General features: G+C 44.0%; 1 protein-coding gene across 12 annotated transcripts in view; it reads right to left on the minus strand.

Annotated features, from left to right (window-relative positions):
* VPS13B (vacuolar protein sorting 13 homolog B) overlaps positions 1-20,418 on the minus strand; it is a 921,736-nt gene that overhangs the window by 378,782 nt on the left and 522,536 nt on the right. For all 12 annotated transcript variants that reach the window (XM_038388370.2, XM_038388367.2, XM_038388371.2 and 9 more), the window contains exon 25: positions 4,078-4,284. In XM_038388370.2, coding sequence (XP_038244298.1) covers positions 4,078-4,284 — 207 coding nt within the window. The remainder of the gene's footprint in view (positions 1-4,077; positions 4,285-20,418) is intronic.

Below are 20,418 nucleotides of genomic sequence, written 5' to 3' on the forward strand. Positions count from 1 at the left end.
CCAAGCAACTCCAGTAACCCAAGGCAAATACTGCAGTGGAACTAGATTAACAAGAGGATCCCCTGGGAGAATAACATGAGGGGGAAACGAGTCCAGGAGAGTTGGCTGTATTTTAAAGAATCCTTATTGAGGTTACAGGGACAAACCATCCTGATGTGTAGAAAGAATAGTAAATATGGCAGGCGACCAGCCTGGCTGAACAGTGAAATCCTTGCTGATCTTAAACACAAAAAAGCAGCTACAAGAAGTAGAAGATTGGACAAATGACCAGGGAAGAGTATAAAAATATTGCTCAGGCATGCAGGAGTGACATCAGGAAGGCCAAATCACACCTGAAGTTGCAGCTAGCAAGAGATGTTAAGAGTAACAAGAAGGGTTTCTTCAGGTATGTTAGCAACAAGAAGAAAGTCAAGGAAAGTGTGGGCCCCTTACTGAATGAGGGAGGCAAGCTAGTGACAGAGGATGTGGAAAAAGCTAATGTACTCAATGCTTTTTTTGCCTCTGTCTTCACGAACAAGGTCAGCTCCCAGACTACTGCACTGGGCAACACAGCATGGGGAGGAGGTGACCAGCCCTCTGTGGAGAAAGAAGTGGTTCAGGACTATTTAGAAAAGCTGGATAAGCACAAGTCCATGGGGCTGGATGCGCTGCATCTGAGAGTGCTAAAGGAGTTGGCGGATGTGATTGCAGAGCCATTGGCCATTATCTTTGAAAACTCATGGTGATTGGGGGAAGTCCCGGACAACTGGAAAAAGTCTAATGTAGTGCCCATCTTTAAAAAAGGGAAGGAGGAGGATCCAGGGAACTACAGGCCAGTCAGCCTCACCTCAGTCCCTGGAAAAATCATGGAGCAGGTCTTCAAGAAATCAATTCTGAAGCACTTAGAGGAGAGGAAAGTGATCAGGAACAGTCAGCATGGATTCACCAAAGGCAAGTCATGCCTGACTAATCTAATTGCCTTTTATGATGAGATAACTAGCTCTGTGGATGAGGGGAAAGCAGTGGACGTGTTGTTCCTTGACTTTAGCAAAATTTTTGATATGGTCTTCCACAGTATTCTTGCCAGCAAGTTAAAGTAGTATGGTGCTGGATGAATGGACTATAAGGTGGATAGAAAGTTGGCTAGATTGTCGGGCTCAACGGGTAGTGATCAATGGCTCCATGTCTAGTTGGCAGCCGGTATCAAGTGGAGTGCCCCAAGGGTCGGTCCTCGGGCTGGTTTTGTTCAATATCATCATAAATGATCTGGAGGATGGTGTGGATTGCACCCTCAGCAAGTTTTCAGATGACACTAAACTGGGAGGAGAGGTAGATACGCCGGAGGGTAGGGACAGGATGCAGAGGACCCTAGACAAATTAGAGGATTGGGCCAAAAGAAATCTGATGAGGTTCAACAAGGTCAAGTGCAGAATCCTGCACTTAGGATGGAAGAATCCCATGCACCATTACAGATTAGGGACCAAATGGCTCGGCAGCAGTTCTGCAGAAAAGGACCTAGGGGTTACAGTGGATGAGAAGCTGGATATGAGTCAACAATGTGCCTGTGTTGCCAAGAAGGCCAATGGCATTTTGGGCTGTATAAGTAGAGGCATTGCCAGCAGATCATGGGACGTGATCGTTCTCCTCTATTCAACATTGGTGAGGCCTCATCTGGAGTACTGTGTGCAGTTTTGGGCCCCACACTACAAGAAGTATGTGGAAAAATTGGAGAGAGTCCAGCAGAGGGCAACAAAAATGATTAGGGGACTGGAACACATGACTTATGCAGAGAGGCTGAGAGAACTGGGATTGTTTAGTCTGCAGAAGAGAAGAATGAGGGGGTATTTGATAGCTGCTTTCAACTACCTGAAAGGGGGTTCCAAAGAGGACGGATCTAGACAATTCTCAGTGGTAGAAGATGACAGAACGAGGAGTAATGGTCTCAAGTTGCAGTGGGGAAGGTTTAGATTGGATATTAGGAAAAAAATTTTCATTAGGAGGGTGGTGAAACACTGGAATGCGTTACCTAGGGAGGTGGTGGAATCTCCTTCCTGAGAAGTTTTTAAGGTCAGGCTTGACAAAGCCCTGGTTGGGATGATTTAGTTGGAGATTGGTCCTGCTTTGAGCAGGGGGTTGGACTAGATGACCTCCTGAGGTCCCTTCCAACCCTGATATTCTATGATTCTATGAATTCCAACTCCATCCTTTTAATGACAGTAATCTCTCTGATTCTATGTAAAATGGATGTGAAAAAGTGGGCAGTGCTAGTCACCACCTCCAATTCCTCCCAGTCTCCAACTGCCCTAAAATTAACACGCTGACAATTTGTATGGGGTTAAAGCAATTTTGGTCACAACTTTATTCAACAGAACTCCAGAATTCAAATTAACTGGCTAACCCTGTTCCCACAAATGTGTCATAAAGGCCTGCTCTATGAACAGCCAAGCTTATCCAAAAAATGGGAAACTCTCTCTCCAGAACTGTACTTCGCATACTCTCATGTCTGTGGAAAGAACCAGGTACTTCATATACGCAGCACAGCACAGGATTATCCTTATCCCACCCAATATGTTTACCACTATCTTCTTGACCCATCAATATACCCATGAGCTGGGTTTATATCAGGTCAGCTAATTATTTAACTAGCTGACCTTAACAACCACATTGATGCAAAGTCACAATTCCCATGACTTTCCAAGTGCATAGCCTTCACTTGCCATGAGAATTATTATACCAGCTCAATGACAACTGCCTGAAAGGCATCACATTCATAAAATAGCAGATGCACCCATGAAGGTGAAAAACCGCCTTGATTCAGCCGGTATGGTGGGGAAGAAAATTCTTCTCCATGAACAAATATGGCTATCAGTACAACCTGTGCAAGAGACTTAGACCAGGCAGCAAACTAAAGACAAAAATTCACCTGGCCCTAGCCCCAGCAAAAACATCTTGGCCACCCATCATCACCTTTATAATTCTGCCCCTGAAAAACTCTTTCATATTCTGTTTTAAAAAACACCTAAATATAATTTTCTTACACTTATAGTTAGGGCCCTACCAAATTCATGGCCATGAAAAACGCATCACAGATCATGAAATCAGGTCTCCCCCCGTGAAATCTAGTCTTTTGTGTACATTTATCCTATCCTATACAGATTTCATGGGGGAGACCAGTGTTTCTCAAATTCGGGGTCCTGACCCTTCAGGTAGTTGCGGGGAGCAGGTTACAAAGTTATTTGGGGGTGGGAGGGTTTGTGATATTGCAACCTTTACTTCTGCGCTGCCTTCAGAGCTGGGTGGCCAGAGAGCGGTGGCTGTTGGCTTGGCGCCCAGCTCTGAAAGGAGTGCCCCACCAGCAGCAGTGTAAAAGTAAGGGTGACAATACCATACCATGCCACCCTTTATTTCTGTGCTGCTGCTTTCAGAACTGGGCGGCCAAAGAGGGGTGGCTGCTGACTGAGGGTCCAGCTCTGCAGGCATCAGTGCAGAAGTAAGGGTGGCAATACCATACAATGCCATCCTTACTTCTGTGCTGCTGGTCTGCTTTCAGTGCGGGGCTCCTTGCCAGCAGCCGCCACTATCCAACTACCCAGCTCTGAAGGCAGCACCACCGCCAGCAGCTGCACAGAAGTAAAAGTAGCAGTACCACAACCCCTCCTACAATAACCTTGCGACTCCCACACAACTCCTTATTCTATCAGGACCCCTACAATTACAACACCATGAAATTTCAAATTTAAATTTAAATATCTAAAATGGTGACATTTACTATTTTTAAAATCCTACAACGGTGAAATTAACCAAAATGGACTGTGAATTTGATAGAGGCCTACTTATAGTTTAAAAGAATCAAGATTCATCTAATGGCAATGAGCTAGTTATATAATTAATATGGCAGCAATATTGTAACCATTTTCCTTCCTTCCTCCTCCTGGTTTCCGCAAATTTAGAGTAGTACATGTTTAGAGGATTATAATCAAAACTACAGTATGTAGGAATACTGTTACTCTTATTTTATCTTTGTGATTCTTAATTGGTCACTTGCCACATTTTGCAGATTGTCCTTCATTGGATTTTTTTTCCCCCAGAAACACTTACCTCTGTAGTGGTTCCAAAGTCAGCAGAGGGGCTATATGTGCTGATATCTGGTGGAGCTGTCCCAATACTACTTTTAATTGGAGAGGTAGGAGGAGCAGGCCCTGTCATGGACTCCGTGTAGACAGAAGATTGATACAGCATACCTCTCTTCTGAATCTTATTCCAGACTTTGCTCATGATGTCAGCCAGTTCATACAGAAGCTGTACCTAAAGAAGAAAAAATAGATGGAGTTCTTCACAATTAAGTGTAGGAAAATCCATCACAACCATCAAAATCCTTCAGTGAGATTTAAACTAGATATCAGAGATAAATTTTTACAATGTATAACATCCTAAAAAGAGACTATACTGCTATAAAATGAATTAACAACAATTACAACATAGTGGTTTCGCTCGGAAAGCACTGCTTGTCTAAACATATAGTAGAAAATTAAACTACAATACGTAGTTCATAAAAATATAAGTCATAAATCTGGTCTTGTAAAATTTTCATTAGTAAAATGGATTATCTCACACAGAGATACTGACTGCCCTTTTAGTTGATTCTTGTGAAAAGGCAAACTCACAAGAAAAAAGAAATATGAATGTTATAAAGTATAAACAATGTAAGAGAGACTCCGTTTTAACAATATTAAAATGATGATTCCATGCTACACATGAAACTGTTCTATATATGCAGAAAGAACATCCACTATCCAACTCAATAGCCTCCTGGGATATGTCATTCCAATATTCAGAAAACATACTGTTTAACTTGCACATTGTTTGACTCAGTTCTTAGATATTTACACAAGCTTTCGTAAATAAGCATTAATCATGACATTTGTATGACAACATATTGCCATATACTATATAAAACAAGTCCAGAGAATACTGCAAACAATACATAAGCAGATCCACAGCTGGATACCATACCCAGCTGCCATTATAAAAAATTCTTATATTTATAAGAAATTTCAGCCTCAGGACACATCCAGGCTACGAAGCTGGCTTCTTATGTGGGCAGAACAGATGCAGGAAAACATTGTTGTCAATCTATATTTGATATAAAACAGTACTTGATTTTCTGCGTGTGAATGTGTGATGAAGACTCAAAGATTATGCTACAGTTACTTCTTAAGAGGTGAAGTGCTGGAGTTTGGTAAAAAGCTTCTTAATTCATCTGAGTTTTTCTTTTGAAGATTCAAGACTTAAAATGAGCAGGTCATATAACTTTTTGACACACAGTTTTTTGTTAACAGTAGATGAATTGCATTTATGTCTCCCTACATTAAGAGTAATAATCAAACAATGATATTTTTTCTGTCTATAACTGAAATTTATTTTCGTAAAGTTTATCTCTGATATTCTGTGATACTTATTTAATTATTACTTTAATTACTGTAACTAACCACAATCATTAAACAGTGTTATTTAAAAACTATTACATTCAGATTTTCATACTTGTTTCCACATAATTGAGAATAACACACTTCAGACTGATTAAGTTGTATATTATTAACTGGGGCTGACTCTCCACTAGCAAAAGAAACAACAAAACTTTCCAATTTTAAAAATGAATGATCTGATAACATGAGTGATAGTCTAATCATTTCTGGGAGTTTAGTGAGATACTTAGACAGGCCCAAACAGTACATTCTTGGAAACTCCCCCCAAAAAATTTAAAAAATGGTTGGTCAAGAGACTAGTGGATAGTTTAAAGAACTGGTGCCCTACAAAAGCAGGATTTCTGAAAATTTCAGTATCCCATTGCTCATAAGAAAGGCAGAAGCAGAGAGCGTGAAGGGATGGGTGTCATTGCCATGTGCATATCCATGATCACAAATAATCCAGTGAAGAAATTTGTTACCAGTGTGTCCCAGAGCTGAGAAGTTGGAAACAGAGTTTCAACTTTCACTAAGGCTAAGAGTTCTTTCCCATATTAAGTGGATATTATATTAAATGGAGCTGGTTGGTGTAAGTATAGAAAACTATCTCAGCAGGTGACATCTATGTCAGCAGTCAGAGACTGGGTCACAATGAACAAAATTGCTAAAATTAGGGACCAGAAGGAAATACATCTTTCAGATCAAAAAGAAAATCTAAGTTCTGTTAGGCAAGAGAAAATATTTTTCAAGAATATATATATAAAAATAGAAAAAATACTCAACTTTCATGCAAAAAAGAGACATAACCCCAAAGTTATATTAGAATCCAACTCTGCAGAGAGCATGGTGAAGATGCATTTTAATTTGCTGATATTTTGAAATACAGTTTATTACATTTAAGTAGCTTCTGTTTCTTAAAAAGGAAGTGGTTTCTATTTACCTTCCTGGTGGCAACTTTTGCAAGGGAACTGTTTGAGCATTCCCACATATTGTTAATAATTAAAAAAGGGCCAACATCAGTGTGAAATCTCCTTTTGTTCCTAGCATTGACAACACTTCTTAAACTTTGCGGTAGATATATAATTATCATTAGGTTCAGTAATCTCTTCAAAATTAGAAATAAATTGATGATTAACGAAGAGTAACTGCTGGCGGTTGTTGAGCTAATCCGTTTCTTTCTCAAAAATAAATCAAAACACATAACTCCACTCAGAATTAATGAATTATGCATGAAATGGAAATTTGCAGATTGCAGGTATTTCATGTTTTTAGAATAATTTGTTAGCACAAAATTGAAAGAACAAAGAACAAAATTGAAAAACAAAATGAAAAGAGTCAAACCCTGATGACATTATTCATGGAAAACTCCAATTGGTTTCAAGGGAATAAGAATATCAGAATTTAGCCCCAAATCAATACATAGTAATTCAATAGTAAAACACTTAGTCCTTTGTTTACATCTAACAAGTTCAGTAAGTATATGATAATTTAAGGCTGCCATCCACAGACAAAATATAGTCTGCCATTCTAAAGAATCAGATTTCTTGGTTATCCTACTGTGAATTTATAGGTATCAGATGCTGTTCATGTAATTTTATTTTCCATCTTCTATTCTTGAACATCTGGTAAAAAAAAATTCAAAATCTGATGTTTATGATTTTTGCTTAAATAAAGCCGGGAAAGCGGGCAACCCCCAAGGCCCTTCACTAAACACAAATAAATTGTTAGTGCCTTTTGGTTTCATTTTGTATAGCATTTAAAATTATTAGTAAAGTGAATGAATAACAGCACAGGTTATAGAAGCACTGTCCATGACAGCAGGATTTAATGATCAGATTTTCCATTATACATATTTATTTTCAAGATCTGATTAACTCCACTTTAAGTATTACTTGTGGAGTAAAACTTAGCAACTAAAGGTTTAAGACCCAGGCTATCTCTACACTTGGAGCTTGGGGTGTGATTCCTAGCTCACGCAGACATACTTATGCTAGCTCTCACTGAGCTCATGCATTAAAAATAGTATAGTCACAGTAGCACAGGCAGCTGTGAACAGTCGCACGGGCTAGCCGTCTCAAGTACAAACCTGCCTGGACTCCATAGGAATCACAGCCCCAACTCCAAGTGTAGATGCAGCATAAAAGTAAATATTTTCACCAATTTTGAAAAGCAATCACTTTGAAAATATTTTGGTTTCAGGGCTACAGACACTAGTGCTGTCTTTTGAGTTGTTTTCTGCAACCCTATGACTCAAAACCAGATTAATTTATTTAAACTGACACAACAACACACTAATGGAATCAAGGTGGGCAAACTGCGGTCCGTGGGCCGCATTCGGCCCATCAGGCCTTTTAATTCGGCTCTCGAGCTCCAGCCAGGGAGCGGGTTCAGGGGTTTGTCGCGCGGCTCCTACACATAGGGGCAGCCAGGTTTCTCTCCACATGTTGCCCCCACCCCCAGCGTCACTTCCCACAGCTCCCACTGGCTGGGAACCATGGCCAAAGGGAGCTGCAGGGGCGGCGCCTGTGGACAGGGCAGCACACAGAGCCGCCTGGCCGGTGCTGCGCCTCCGTGTTGGAGTCATAGGGGGCATGCTGCTGCTTCCGGGAGCTGCAGGGGTGGTGCCTGAAGATGGGGCAGCATGCAGAGCCACCTGGCTGCACCTCCACATAGGAGCTGGAGGAGGGACATGCCGCTGCTTCCGGGAGCTGCTTGAGGTAAGTGCTGCCCAAACCTGCACCCCTGAATCCCCCCTGCCCCCAGCCCCCCTACCCCAGCACTCTCCTGCACCCCAAACCCCTCATCCCCAGCCCTACCCCAGAGCCCGCAACCCCTCCCACCAATTTTGTGAGCATTCATAGCCCGCCATACAGTTTTTATATCCAGATGTGCCCCTCAGGCCAAAAAGTTTGCCTACCCCTGGATTAGAGCCTCTGAAAGTTTAGGAAAAAGCACTTAGAAGTGACCAGATTATTTGCTTTAAAAAAAGTTGTTTTAGGATATTGAGTGCATGGCATGGCAACAAAATTAAGAAATTAACACTACAGTGGCTTTTGTGAATCATTTATGACCTATAAGGTCTACAGTCTGAAGGTCAGAGCAGCATGAAAGCCTGAGCCACAATCACCATCATGTGAGTGGGTGTAATTCTGCTTTTGTCAGTTTTATGAAGATGAATATGGAATAAGGCAGACTCCAAAGGATGTAAAATTGTGCAATATTATTCCATACAAAAATATGTAAAAATATTGTTAAGGTTGCAAAGCGAAGCTCTCAAAAGTCTTGAAATGCCAAAATTAAAGCTGTCTGCACTTCATTATTCTGCCTCTTTCTGAATATGCCTTATGATGCCCAGCATCATATTCATTGTGCAGCCTGGATGGAATCTTGTTCAATTGTGGCCGCTGTTCAATGTTTAATTTTTATTCTTATTGTTCAGTGTGTGATCCCCTGCCAATTTCATCACACATCATCCAACATACACACTTTGAACCCTAGTCTCATCCATTCCATAAAGTGGAGGGCATGTAGTGAATGAGGCAGAGTCTAAATGTGGGCTTGGAGAATGTGCAGTGAATGGGGTAGGGGACCACAAAATAGTTAAATAAATTCAGAATATTTGTCTTACACACAGACCATCATCCAATATGTGCACTAAATGAGGCAATGGGGAAAAAAGAGCATTTGATTAAAGAACACATTGTTATGCATGTGCACAAAGGACAATGTAAAGATTACCCCAGCAACCACAACGTTATCATTTCCAGACTTAGGCCCTGATCCGGCAAATCTTTATATATATGAGAGTATTTATGAGAAGGGGACTTATAAAGAATGGGTACCTACCTTATACAGTAACTGGAGTTCTTCATAATGAGTGGTCCCTGTGTGTATTCCACTCAAGGTGTGTATGCAACTGTGGTGCCTGAGACCAAAATATTTTTGTTAGCAATGTCCCTACTCCTTATGCTCCAAGCTGAGGATTTAAGGGCAGTGCAGACAATCACACTCCAGTTCCTCTTCTAGAAGGAATATTCTACGGATAAGGATCCAAAGCTCAAGGGAAGGAGAGGTGGTGGTGGAATACATATAAGGTATGTTGACACTGCAGTTCGGAGCAAGCCTCCCACCTTGGGTAAACAGACTCATACTAGTGGGGCTTAATCTAGTACGCTAAAAATAGCAGTGTGGACATTGCATCACTGATAGAGGGTCAGGCTAGCTACCCAAGATTGGATCTAGGGGGTAGGCTGGGCTTGAGCTCAGGCAACTAGCCTGAGCCTCTGATGGTACAGCAACATCCACACACCTATTTTTAGTGAACTAGCACAAGCCCCACTAATGTCTCCCATGACTGGGAGGTTCACCCCAGCTGCAGTGTAGACATACCCATAGGGACCACACATCCCAAAGAACTCCAATTACTGTATAAGGTAGTAATCATTCTTTCTTTCTCAAGTGGTAGTTGCTACATGTATTTCACTCAAGATGACTCACAAGCAGTATTCACTAAGGAGGAGGGTGCAAGGAACTTGGCTGTACCCACCGGCTGAAGAAATACTTTGCCAAAGGGGGCCCCTGCTGTCGAAGCTAGCATCAAGGCATAATGTCTCACAAAGCTAACATTGCTGCCCTACATATCTTGAGAACAGGGATATGTTGCAGGAAAGCTACAGAGGCTGCCTGAGCCCTAGTAAAATGTACCTTCCCATCTTGTGGGGGAGGATTGAAGTCTATTTATAGCAAAGCAAGATGTAGCCCGAAATCCATGTAGCAAGTCTCCATGAGGAGACAGCTTCTCCTCCCATACATTCAGCCAAGGAGACAAATAGTTTAGGGGATTTCCTGAGGAATGTTGTTTTCTCTAGGTAGGAAGCCCAGTCATCGGGCTTCCAAAGTGTGGAACTTCATGTTTTTCTTTCTGACATGTGGCTTTGACTATAAGACAGGTAAAGAGGATGACATGGTTCAGGTAGAACTCTGAGCTCACCTTTCGAACAAACTTGGGATGTAATCTTAAGGAAACGTTATCCTATGGAAGACTGTATATAGAGGGTCTGCCATAAGGGCTCCCAGTTCTTCCACTCTCCTCGTTGAGATAATTGTGACAAGAAAGGCAATATTCATGGATAGATGACTGAAAGCATATGAGGACAAAGTTTCAAATGGGGGATTTGTTAATGCAAATAGAACTAGATTGCCATCCCATACTGGGGCTGATTTCAGTACTGGAGAAATGGCTCTGAAAAGGCCTTTAAATAACCTCATGGAGACCAGATGGGTGACTATTGCATAGTTGTCCACCAGGGTTGAAAGGCAGTAATAGCTGCTAAGTGTACCTGAAAGGAGCTGAACGACAATCCAAACATTTTCAGAGAAAGGAAATAGTCCAACATAGTTGGGATCTCCCCGAACCCTCTGGGGATCACTGATGATGCTGACACCATGTGGGAAATCTCTTTCATTTTGCTGTATAGCATTTGGTCACAGAGTACCTTGGGATACGTGCTCATCTAGGTGGGCTCCCCCGACCTAACAGAGAGGCATCTGTAATCAACTTTTGGTGGGTGGAGGAGAGATGAACAGAATCCCTACATATATTGAATTATTTCAGCTCAGCACCAATGTGGACACAAGAACAAATGGGTATAAACTGGCCACCAGGAAGTTTAGACTTGAAATCAGACGAAGGTTTTTAACCATCAGAGGAGTGAAGTTTTGGAATAGCCTTCCAAGGGAAACAGTGGGGGCAAAAGATCTATCTGGTTTTAAGATTCTACTTGATAAGTTTATGGAGGAGATGGTATGATGGGATAATGGGATTTTGGTAAGTAATTGATCTTTAAATATTCAGGGTAAATAGGCCAAATCCCCTGAGATGGGATATTAGATGGATGGGATCTGAGTTACCCAGGAAAGAATTTTCTGTAGTATCTGGCTGGTGAATCTTGCCCATATGCTCAGGGTTTAGCTGATTGTCATATTTGGGGTGGGGAAGGAATTTTCCTCCAGGGCAGATTGGAGAGGCCCTGGAGGTTTTTCGCCTTCCTCTGTAGCATGGGGCATGGTTGACTTGAGGGAGGCTTCTCTGCTCCTTGAAGTCTTTAAACCATGATTTAAGGACTTCAATAGCTCAGACCTGGGTGAGGTTTTTCGCAGGAGTGGGTAGGTGAGATTCTGTGGCCTGCGCTGTGCAGGAGGTCGGACTAGATGATCAGAATGGTCCCTTCTGACCTTAGTATCTATGAATCTATTGTCTCCATATTTTTCCAGTAGGTGAGTGAGGCTAGTATCCTGTTGGGGAGCAAAATCAACCTCTTTAGACCGTGTCTGTCTGGGACTGAGGCTGTCTGTAACCAAGCCTGAAGACATTGAAGATAAAGTTTCCCCCAAGGTCTCTCACATGTACATGAGAAAATGTGGCTTAGGAGGGTGAGACAGAATCTCACTATTGTTTGGGGGCTCCCACAGCATTGATATGATGAGCATCATCATAGCCTGGAACCAGTCATGAATTAGGTATTTCCTGGCAGTATCCGAGTGCAGAGTTGTTCCAATAGAGTCTATAGTCTGTATGGGGTTATAGTGGACTTTTCTGCACTTACTCAGAGTCCTAATTATTGTAAAAGGCCAAGAATAGAGTTGTTACCTGAACTTCCTAGCATGACTTCCCTGTGAGCAACCAGTTGTCCTGGTAAGGGAACACTAATATGTCCTCATGACACAGATGCAGAAACTCTCCTGATAATACCTTCGTGAACACTCTCAGGTTATGTCTGCACTGCAATTAAAAACCTGCAGTGTAGACTTCCAGGCTCAGGCTGGATCCTAAACTCTAGGACCCTGTGAGGTGAGAGGTTCTAGATAAGTGGCAGGAATTGTTTCCAAGCCTCATATACTCTCCCCAGGGTCCTAGTTTTGGTCAGGCAGTGGTTCTCAGTACCAGTGATTCCTTCTCCAGGTCGATCGGTACCATCAGTGAGGGAGGCATCCAATTCTCCTTTTCCTCACTGGTACCAACGACAGTCCCAGTACCGCTACTTTAGTAGATAGCAGCCTCTGAACCTTTTTGGTTTTCAGTGCTGAGGGATGAGTACTCAACTCCTGACACACCCGTACTGGAATGCATAGCCTTACTTGACTGAGTGGGTCAGGGAAAAAGTCCTTTTCTTTGAGGATTTAGAAGTGGGTTTCTCACATATGTTGTTGTGGAGGTGTTAATTCTTATCCTCTTTGTGTTTCCCATTTTCTGCTAGAGTTCTTAACTCTGCTTACAGGGGTCCTGGAGCTGGAGACAACTGTGTTCAAAAGGGCACAGGCTGGGGTTGGACTCTTGTCTCATCAAGCAATCCATCAGGAATGTTTGAAGTCTGAACTCACAGGATTGATGAGTTTGGCTACTGGAAGTCTCACAGATGCTACAGTTGGAGGCAATATGTGCTTTTCTGAGGCAACAGAAATATATGTCAGGGCTGTAACTGGCTATGAGGGTCCAAAGACAAAGGACCCAGTTCTTGAAACCTGGGGCTGTGGGCATGCTAGGTACCCAGTACCCAGAGATGGAGGGCACCCAAGAATCTCTGTAAGAGGCTTAGCTAAAACTAAAACTAAGCTAACAAAGTTCTATTTGCAACTATTTAAAACTAATAAAACAAAAGAACACCAAGTAAAGCTACAGACACTAGACAAGTTCCATCTCAGACCACAGGTGGAAGAAAGGAACTGCAGAGGTGGTAAGTCCTCACCATGCCTTATACTCTTGACTGGGAGTATGGAGAGTAGGGTGCATTTGCAAAGCAATGCACATTGTAAACAAAACATTTTCCAGTCTCAGGTGCTTGGGGCACATGCACTCCATGAATGGAACACACACAGAGGAAGACACACACTTGAAGAACCACCTTTGGCAAAACAAAAAAGCAAAAAAATCTGCAGGAGTAAAAAGAATGCAGGCAGAAGTCCAGTCGCAGAGAGGAGGCTATCCAGTTTATTGCAATGAATGCAGCATGTAAGATTACCTGCCTTGTGGGTAGGTAGCTTATGCGTGCATTAGGCACAAGCAACTCATGGCCCTCAAAGGCAGAGTATGGGCTCTTGAGACCAGAGAGTGGCTGAACTGGAGGAACCAAGGGACACAAAGAGGTACATGATGAGACTTTTCGGGACACAGTAAAGTGGCCCCACCTCCAGTCTGACAGCCTCTGTGCTGTCAAGGAGGATGAAAGTTTCAGGGAAGGAGAACATCAAATTGGAGTGGAGGGAAACGATCCCATAGTTGAGACCCTCCTTCCAGATGATGTCATGGTATCCTCTCACAGTGAGGATACCCCTCTGGGGGGAAGGAATCCCAGTTGTTAGGAAGAGAATGCCAATAGTAATGGAGGATTTGATTATTAGAAATACAGATAACTGGTTTGTGATGATTGGGAGAATCGCATGATGAATTGCCAGCCAGATGCAAAGATTGCGGATCTTCGAAGATATCTAAAGAGACAGGTGCAGTGCTGGGTAGAAGCCGGTGGTTGTGGTACAGACAGGTACCAATGACGTAGGGAAAAGTAGGAGAGAGGTCCTGGAGGCCAAATTTAAGCTTTGAGGTAATAGATTGATGTCCAAGACCTCCATTGTAGCATTCTCTGAAATGCTTGCAGTTCCACATACAGGGCCAGTTAGACAGCTAAAACTGCAGAGTCTCAATGGATAGATGACACAATGGTGTAGGGAGGAGAGTTTTAGGTTTATTAGGAACTGGGGATCCTTTTAGGAAAAGAGGAGCTGATGCTGGAATGATGGACTCCACCTAAACCAAGACTGCTGGCATGTAAAATTGAAAAGGATTGTAGAGAAGTTTTTAAACTATGGGCTGGAGAAAGCTGACAGGTGCAGAGCAGCATATGGTTTGGTCAGAGGTAATCTTTAGGGAAGATCTATTAATGAACTATTAATGGGGTTTCTCTATATCCTAGTGAAGAGGAGAGGCTAGAAGTTGATAAAGTACAGCTAGGAGCTGAAGAGAAACAGTGCAACGAAAAAGAGTCCCATTCAATTACATCACATGAAGGCAGACAAGTAAATATTGACAAATTTCATAAGTGCTTGCATACAAATGAAAGAAGTCTAAATACTAAGCCCTGGTCTACACTACGAGTTTAGGTCGAATTTAGCAGCGTTAGATTGATTTAACCCTGCACCCATCCACACGACAAAACCATTTTTGTCGATTTAAAGGGCTCTTAAAATTGATTTCTGTATTCCTCCCCCCATGAGGGGATTAGCGCTGAAATTGACATCACCAGGTCAAATTTGGGGTAATGTGGATGCAATTCGACGGTATTGGCCTCTGGGAGCTATACCAGAGTGCTCCATTGTGACTGCTCTGGACAGCACTTTCAACTCAGATGCACTAGCAAGGTACACAGGTAAAGCACCAGAAACTTTTGAATTTCATTTCCTGTTTGGACAGCGTGGCGTGACCATGCAGAGCTCATCAGTAGAGGGACCATGCAGTCCCAGAATCACAAAAGAGCTCCAGCATGGACCGAACGGGAGGTACTGGATCTGATCGCTGTATAGGGAGACGAAGCCATGCTATCAGAACTCCATTCCAAAAGACAAAATGCCAAAATATTTGAAAAAAATCTCCAAGGGAATGAAGGACAGAGGCTATAACAGGGACCTGCAGCAGTGCCGCATGAAAATTAAGGAGTTCAGGCAAGGCTGCCAAAAAACCAAACAGGCAAATGGCCACTCTGGGTCAGAACCCCAGACATGCCTCTTCTATTATGAGCTGCATGCAATTCTAGGTGGTGCCCCTACCACTACCCCACCCCATACGTGGACTCCTGCAAGGGGGAGGGGGGGAGTCTCACGCAACAGGGATGAGGATTTTTGGGACGAGGAAGATGATGATGAGGCGGAGGATGAAACTGTTCTCCCCGACAGCCAGGAACTGTTTATCACCCTGGAGCCAATACCCTCCCAGACCGTGAAGCCAGAGAAGGCACCTCTGGTGACTGTACCTTTCTAAATATAATACATGGTTTAAAAGCAAGCATGTTTAATGATTAATTTGCCCTGAAGACTTGGGATGCAATCACGGCCAGTACAGTTGCTTCAAAAGTCTGTTAACGTGTCTGGGGATGGAGCGGAAATTCTCCACAGACATCTCAATGAAGCTCTCCTGGATGTACTCCCAAAGCCTTTGCAAAAGATTTCTGGGGAGGGCAGCCTTATTCCGTCCTTCATGGTAGGACACTTAACCACACCAGGCCAGTAGCACGTAGTCTGGAATCATTGCATAACAAAGCATGGCAGCGTATGATCCCGGTGTTTGCTGGCATTCAAGCAACATCCATTCTTTATCTCTCTGTGTTATCCTCAGGAGAGTGATATTATTCATGATCACCTGGTTGAAATAGGGTAATTTTATTAATGGGACATTCAGAGGTGGCAGTTCCTGATGGGCTATTTGCCTGTGGCTGAAAAGAAATCATCCAAGCTTTTAGCCATGCGGTGGCAGGGCGTTCACGCTAAGCTGTTTGCCTTTGGCTGGCAGGGATCTTCCTTGATACTAGTCACGTGGTGGGAGGAGGGGTGAAGCGATCATCCCAGCGAACTGGGTGCGGGGGTGTGGTTTAGTTGGGTTTGTGCTGGACGTTAACCCGAAAACCGCAGCCCCTCCTTTTAAATGGCCAACCCAATGGGTGCTTGGTATAGGAAAGGAGGGTGCGGCTGTTTGAAACTATTCACTCTGAAATGGTTTCAAACCATTCACCATGAAATAGCCAACCCAACGAGTGCTTGAAATGGGAAAGGAGGGCGCTGCTGTTTGAAACCATTCATCGTGAAAGAGTCTACCCATTGTTCTCTAAAATGTGTCTTAAAATACTACTCTCCCTTTTTTTCCTCCCTCAACAGCAAATGTTTCAATGCTCCCTCTATCATCTCCATCCAAGAGGCTAGTGCAGATAAGAAGGCAAAAAAACCGCACTCGCGATGAAATGTTCTCTGAGCTCATACAGTTCTCCCGCACTGAAAGAGCTCAGCAGAATGCGTGGAGGCAGACAATTGCAGAGTCCAGGAAAGCAGAAAATGAACGCAAGGAGAGGTGGCAGGAGCAAGATGATAGGTGGCGGCAGCGTGATGAAAGGAGGCAGGAGGCAATGCTGAAGCTACTGGAGGATCAAACTGATATGTTCCGGCGTATGGTTGAACTGGAGGAAAAGCAGCATGAGCACAGACCACCGCTGCAGCCGCTGTGCAACTGCCCACCCTCTTCCCCAAGTTCCATAGCCTCCTCACCCAGATGCCCAAGAATAAGGCAGGGCGGGCCTCCTGGCACCCAACCGCTCCACCCCAGAGGACTGCCCAAGCAACAGAAGGCTGGCATTCAATAAGTTTTCAAGTGCAGTGTGGCCTTGTCCTTCCCTACCCCTCACCCCACCCTTCCTGGGCTACCTTGGCAGTTATCCCCCATTTGTGTGACGAATTAATAAAGAATGCATGAATTTGAAACAACGACTTTATTGCCTCTGCAAGCAGTGATTGAAGGGGGGGGCCGGGCGGTTGGCTTACAGAGAAGTAGAGTGAACCAAGGGGGCGGGTTTTCATCAAGGAGAAACAAACTGAACTCTCACACCATAGCCTGGCCAGTCACTAAACTGGTTTTCAAAGCTTCTCTGATGCGCAGCACACCCTGCTGTGCTCTTCTAATCGCCCCGGTGTCTGGCTGCACGTAATCAGCGGCCAAGAGATTTGCCTCAACCTCCTACCCTGCCATAAATGTCTCCCCCTTACTCTCACAGAGATTGTGGAGCACACAGCAAGCAGCAATAACAGTGGGAATATTGGTTTCGCTGAGGTCTAACCGAGTCAGTAAACTGCACCAGCATGCTTTTAAAGATCCAAATGCACATTCTACCACCATTCTGCACTTGCTCAGCCTATAGTTGAACAGCTCCTTACGACTGTCCAGGGTGCCTGTGTATGGCTTCATGAACCATGGCATTAAGGGGTAGGCTCGGTCCCCAAGGTTAACTATAGGCATTTCAACATCCCCAACGGTTATTTTCTGGTCTGGAAAGTAAGTCCCTTCCTGCAGCTGTTCAAACAGACCAGAGTTCCTGAAGATGTGAGCATCATGTACTTTCCCGGCCATCCCACGTTGATGTTGGTGAAATGTCCCTTGTGATCCACCAGTGCTTGCAGCACCATTGATAAGTACCCCTTGCAGTTTATGTACTGGCTGCTGCCAAGGTGGTCCGGTCCCAAGATAGGGATATGCGTTCCGTCTATCACCCCACCACAGTTAGGGAACCCAATTGAAGCAAAGCCATCCACTATGACCTGCACATTTCCCAGAGTCACTACCTTTGATAGTAGCAGCAGCTCAGTGATTGCGTTGGCTACTTGGATCACAGCAGCCCTCACAGTAGATTTGCCCACTCCAAATCGATTCCCAACTGACCAATAGCTGTCTGGCATTGCAAGCTTCCAGAGGGCTATCGCCACTCACTTGTGAACTGTGAGGGCTGCTCTCATCTTTGTATTTTTGCGCATCAGGACAGGGGAAAGCAAGTCACAAAGTTCCATGAAAGTTCCCTTACGCATGTGAAAGTTTCGCAGTCACTGGCAATCATCCCAGACCTGCAACACTATGCGGTCCCACCAGTCTATGCTTGTTTCCTGAGCACAGAATTGGCGTTCCACAGCACGAGGCCTGTCCCATTGCCACCAGGATGTCCAAATTGCTGGGGCCCGTACTTTGAGAGAAGTCCATGTCCGTGTCCTCAGCAATCTCGTCACCGTGCTGCTGTCATTTCCTCGCCTGGTTTTGCAGGTTCTGGTTCTGAACATACTACAGGATAATGCGCGAGGTGTTTACAATGCTCACAACTGCTGCGGTGAGCTGAATGGGCTACATACTTGCCGTGGTATGGAGTCTGCAGGAAAGCAGAGTTGCAGTGGATGACGATGGTTAGCAGGCCTACTGCACCGTCTGCTGCCAGCAACACCAGGACACGATGGTGTCAGTGAGCTGAGCTGAGCGGGCTGCACGCTTGCCATGGTATGGCGTCTGTAGGAGAGCAGGAAAGCAGAGTTGCAGCGGAAGCGGTGGCTGAGGACCTGCAAGGTGGATTCAGGAGAGCAGAGTTGCTGCGGAAGCGGTGGTTCAATGATGACAATTAGCAGTCCTACTGCACCGTCTGCTGAAAGCAGCATGGCATCCGCACAGAAAAAAGGCGCAAAACGATTGTCTGCCATTGCTTTCACGGAGGGAGGGACAACGGACGACTTATACCCAAAACCACTTGCGACAATGTTTTTGCCCCATCAGGCATTGGGAGCTTAACCCAGAATTCCAATGGGCGGCAGAGACTGCGGGAACTGTGGGATAGCTACCCACAGTGCAACACTCCAAAAGTAGATGCTAGCCATGGTACTGTGGACGCACTCCACCGATTTAATGCGCTTAGTGGAGACGCACACAATAACTGTATAAAATAACTTCCTAAAAAATCGACTTCTATAAATTCGACCTATTTCATAGTGTAGACATACCCTTTAAGATGGGTGAACTTGAGTGCCTGCTATCAAATGAGGGTATTGACACAACAAGCAACACAGAAACTTGGTGGAATGATGGCAATCAATGGGACATGGTAATGCCAGGGTATGAAATGTATTGGAATGACGGAGTAGGTTTTGCAGGTGGAGGAGTAGCACCATATGTGAAAGAAAGAGTCAAATATAGTAAAATCTTAAATGAATCCAGCTGTATCATAAAAAGAAAAGGAGTACTTGTGGCACCTTAGAGACTAACAAATTTATTAGAGCATAAGCTTTCGTGAGCTACAGCTCACTTCATCGGATGCATTTGGTGGAAAAAACAGAGGAGAGATTTATATACACACACAGAGAACATGAAACAATGGGTTTATCATACACACTGTAAGGAGAGTGATCACTTAAAATAAGCCATCACCAGCAGCAGGGTGGGGAAAGGAGGAAAACCTTTCATGGTGACAAGCAAGGTAGGCTAATTCCAGCAGTTAACAAGAATATCAGAGGAACAGTGGGGGGTGGGGTGGGCGGGAGAAATACCATGGGGAAATAGTTTTACTTTGTGTAATGACTCATCCATTCCCAGTCTCTATTCAAGCCTAAGTTAATTGTATCCAGTTTGCAAATTAATTCCAATTCAGCAGTCTCTCGTTGGAGTCTGTTTTTGAAGCTTTTTTGTTGAAGGATAGCCACTCTTAGGTCTGTAATCGAGTGACCAGAGAGATTGAAGTGTTCTCCAACTGGTTTTTGAATGTTATAATTCTTGACGTCTGATTTGTGTCCATTCATTCTTTTACGTAGAGACTGTCCAATTTGGCCAATGTACATGGCAGAGGGGCATTGCTGGCACATGATGGCATATATCACATTGGTAGATGCGCAGGTGAACGAGCCTCTGATTGTGTGGCTGATGTGATTAGGCCCTATGATGGTATCCCCTGAATAGATATGTGGACAGAGTTGGCAACGGGCTTTGTTGCAAGAATAGGTTCCTGGGTTAGTGGTTCTGTTGTGTGGTGTGTGGTTGCCGGTGAGTATTTGCTTCAGATTGGGGGGCTGTCTGTAAGCAAGGACTGGCCTGTCTCCCAAGATCTGTGAGAGTGATGGGTCGTCCTTCAGGATAGGTTGTAGATCCTTGATGATGCGTTGGAGAGGTTTTAGTTGGGGGCTGAAGGTGATGGCTAGTGGCGTTCTGTTATTTTCTTTGTTGGGCCTGTCCTGTAGTAGGTGACTTCTGGGTACTCTTCTGGCTCTTTCAATCTGTTTCTTCACTTCAGCAGGTGGGTATTGTAGTTGTAAGAATGCATGATAGAGATCTTGTAGGTGTTTGTCTCTGTCTGAGGGGTTGGAGCAAATGCGGTTATATCGTAGAGCTTGGCTGTAGACAATGGATCGAGTAGTATGATCTGGA

Source organism: Dermochelys coriacea, chromosome 2 (genome assembly GCF_009764565.3).
Source record: "Dermochelys coriacea isolate rDerCor1 chromosome 2, rDerCor1.pri.v4, whole genome shotgun sequence".
Classification (NCBI taxonomy): domain Eukaryota; kingdom Metazoa; phylum Chordata; order Testudines; family Dermochelyidae; genus Dermochelys; species Dermochelys coriacea.